This window comes from Chrysochloris asiatica, unplaced genomic scaffold (genome assembly GCF_000296735.1).
Source record: "Chrysochloris asiatica unplaced genomic scaffold, ChrAsi1.0 scaffold01161, whole genome shotgun sequence".
NCBI lineage: Eukaryota > Metazoa > Chordata > Mammalia > Afrosoricida > Chrysochloridae > Chrysochloris > Chrysochloris asiatica.
The window spans coordinates 59,197-63,196 of NW_006409679.1; the positions used below are offsets into that span (position 1 = coordinate 59,197).

Consider the following 4,000-nt stretch of genomic DNA (forward strand, 5'->3'; position numbering starts at 1 on the left):
GATTTATGGGTCTTGTAGTGGGATTTCAGTTTTCTTTGCTTTGAAGTGCAATCCACAATGAAGAATGAACATACTCTTTGATCTTCATCATATCTATTTTAAGTCATTTTCATATCTAGCAAGAAAGGTTTTGCCATCTGCATATAACCAATCTATACTGAAGGTTGTTCATCTTTGATCTTTATCTGTAAGTTGTTTTAGTCATCTTACTTCCAGAAAACTAGGTCATTTCATCTGTATATCTGTTTGTTAATGAATCTTCTTCCAATCCTGATGTCATGGTCTCCTTCGTATAATCCAGTTTCTCATATTATTTTTTCAGTTTGAGTAAGTTTGTGAAAGGATATAACCCTGGCACATACCTTTACTGGTTTTCAACCACTCAGTGTTCTTTTGTTATGTTCAAACAGCTGCCTCTTGTTCTATGTACAAGTCCCTTATGAGCACAGTAAAGTGTTCTGGAATACCTGTTTTTGCGGTGTAATCCATTGTTAGTTATGATTCACACAGTCAAATGACGTTCCATAGATAATAAAACACAAGTAAACACGTTTCTGACATTTATGCTTTTAGTCAACATGCATCTGATGACAGCAATGATATCCCTCATTCTTCATCCACTTCTGAACCTGACTTGAATTTCTGGCACTTCCCTATATTGCTGCAACTGTTTTAGAATTTTTTAAAGAAAAATTTGATTGCATGTGACATTAATGATATTCTTTAAATTTTTTATTTTATGTTGTGAAATCTTTTGATTAAATTGACTCTAACATGAATCTTTTCCAGTTGATTGGGCAGGTACTTGTTTTTCCAATCTCTTGGCATATACAAGTGAGTGTTTAAACATTGTATCAGTTTGCTGAAAGATTTCAGTTGGTATTCTATCAATTCCTGAAGCTTTGTTTTTTTTATCAATATTATCAGTGCAGCTTGACCTTCTGCTTCCAGTACCATAAGTTTTTGATCGTATGTTGCCTCTTGAAACAGTTGTGCATCAACAAATTTTTTTGCAAAGTAAGTCAGTATATGCCTTTCATATTCCTTTAATTCTTCCTGGATCTTTGAATCTTTTAATATTGCAATTTGAGACTTGAAATGTATCTTCACTTTTTCATCTTAAGAAATGCTAAGCATGTTCTTCTCTTTTGATTTTCTAATTCAAGATCTTTGCACAGTTGATTATATTTTACTTTGTACTCTTGAGCTGCCCTTTGATTTTTTTCTGTTTAACTCTTTTACCTCTAGTTCTTCCATGTGCCTAAATTTCTTCATGTATTTAGTGTTGTTAGGTGCCATCCAGTCAACATCGACTCTTAGTGACCATGTATACAAAATATTGCCCAGTCCTATACCAACCTGACAATTGTTGCAATGCCTGATCCCATTGCTACTTGTACTGGCAGTCCATCTCATTAGGTAGTCTTCCTCTTTGTCGCTGCCCTTCCACTTTACCAAGCACGATGTCCTTCTCCAGGGTCCCTCCTGATTATATGTCTGAATTATGAGAGAGAAAGTCTGGCCTTTCTGGTTGCTAAGGAGCATTCTTGCTATAATTCTTCTAATACACAGTTGTTTTTATTTTTGGCAGTCCATGCTACTTTGAATATTCTCCTTCATACATATTATACTCTAGGTTGTAGTTGTTGTTAAGTGTCATTTTGTTAGTACTGACTCATAACAACACTATGTACAACAAAACAAAACACTGCCTGATCCTGAGCCAACCTCACAATTGGTGCTATGCTGGAGACCAGTTATGCTACCTCTTTGACCATCCATCTTGCTAGGGTCTTCCTCTTTTTCTCTGACCCTCCACATTACCAAACATGATATCATCCTCCAGTGACTGATCCCTCCTCACAATATGTCTGAAACTTGAGAGATGAAGTTTGGCCATCTTAGCCTACAAGGAACACTCTGGCTGCACTTCTTCCAACACAGATCTGATGATTCTTTTGGAAGCCCATGGCACTTTCAATATTCTCCTCAAACACCATAACTCAAAAACATCTATTCTTTTATGGCCTTCCTTATTCACTGGCCAGCTTTCACATACATATGAGGTTATTGGGAATACCATAGCTTGGGTCACACACACCTTAGTCCTCAAGCTGACATCTTTGTTCAACACTTTAAAAAGTTCTTGTGCAGCAGATTTGCCTAATGCAAGGCATCTTTTGATTTCTTGACTCCTGCTTCCATGAGTATCGATAGTTGATCTAAGAAGAATGAAATACTTGACAACTTCAATCTTTTCTCCTTTGAATGTGGTTTATTGGTGCAGTAGTGAGGATTTTTGTTTTCTTTACATTGAGATGTAATCCATACTGAAGGCTGTGCTCTTTTATCTTCATCAGTAAATATTTTAAGATCTCTTCACTTTCAGCAAGCAAGGTTATAACATCTGTATATCCCAGGTTGTTAATGAATCATTCTCCAATATTGATGCCATGCTTTTCTTCATAAAACTCACCTTCTCAGATTATTTGCTCAGCAACAATTTTAGTAAGTATGGTGAAAGAATACAACCCTGTCACTTTCCGTTCTTAATTTTAAACCATTCAGTGTTCCCATGTTCTGTATGAACAACTACCTCCTGGTCTATGTACAGATTCCTCATGAGCACAATTACATTTCTAGAATATTCATACTTCACAATATTGTCCATAGCTTGTCATGAACCACACAATCAAAATCCTTGGTATAGTCCATAAAGCACAGGTAAACAACTTTCTGATATCCTCTGCCTTTAGCCAAGATCCATTGGACATCAGCAATGATATCCACTCTGAATAGTAGATATTAATTAAGATACAGAATGAAGATTATAAGTACAGAGAAAGAGAATTGTACATTTTAACTATAAACCGAGGTCATAGGTGAGAAACTACAGAAAATGACATAACTATAATAGGATTTGATCCTGCCAATTGACATACCCCAGAATTCTTCCCATATCCTATTAAAGATGTGACAAAGGAAACAATGTTCAGGTATGGAAACTCAACTTTGAACCATTGAGAGCTACAAAAATTGTGAAACCAACCAGGCAAGATTTCAGATTGCAGATGTTATTTCTTGCCATCTTTTTGAACCCATATGCCAGTGAATATGACACAACTTTGAGATTAGTTTGTGCTACTGAGGCATCTCCTTAGAGCTCTTTTTATGTCCCTGTTCCTCAGGCTGTAGATGAAGGGGTTCAGCATGGGGGTTACAATGCTGTACATTACTGAGGCCACTGCACCATTCCTGGCAGAAGATTTGACAGCTGAACTGAAGTACGACCCAAGTCCTGTTCCATAAAATAAACAAACAACTGATAGGTGAGAGCCACAGGTGGAAAAGGCTTTATATCTCCCACCTGAAGATGAGACTCTCAGAATGGAGGAAATAATTTGAATGTAAGAGAAAAGAATCCCAGAGACTGGAACACCACCAAAGATAACACCAAAAAAATACATCAGTATGGTATAGGTGGAAGTGTCAGAACAAGCAAGGTTGAAGAGTTGTGGAGGGTCACAGAAGAAACTAGGGACTGTCACATCTGAGCAGAAAGTAAGTTGTAACACCATTAAAATATGTAGCTGGGATTCCAGAATGCTGATAAGGAAAGATACCATAACTAACAAGCCACAGAGCCTGGGGTTCATGATCATTGTGTAGTGAAGGGGGTGACAAATAGCCACTAGCCGGTCATAAGCCATCACAGTAAGGAACAGATTGTCCAGACATGCAAAGAGATAAGTAAAGGACACTTGTATTAGGCATCCCAAATAAGTGATGGATTGGCTCTGTGTCTGGATGTTCATCAGCATCTTTGGGACTATAGTGGAGACAAAGCCAATGTCAGCCAAGGACAGGTTGCAGAGGAAGAAATACATGGGCTTGTGGAGGTGGGGATCAGAGCTGACTGCCAGGATGATGAGCAGGTTTCCACACATTGTGATCAGGTATATGAAGAGGAACAGCTCAAAGAGTTGGTGTTGCATCTCTG

At 37.6% G+C, this 4,000-nt stretch overlaps 1 protein-coding gene across 1 annotated transcript; it reads right to left on the reverse strand.

The window, feature by feature from the left end:
* Positions 1-3,131: 3,131 nt before the first annotated feature.
* On the reverse strand, positions 3,132-3,947 carry LOC102838589 (olfactory receptor 18-like). Its single transcript, XM_006878025.1, has one exon. The coding sequence runs from the start codon at positions 3,945-3,947 to the stop codon at positions 3,132-3,134; it is 816 nt and encodes a 271-aa protein (XP_006878087.1).
* Between the last annotated feature and the right edge of the window lie 53 nt (positions 3,948-4,000).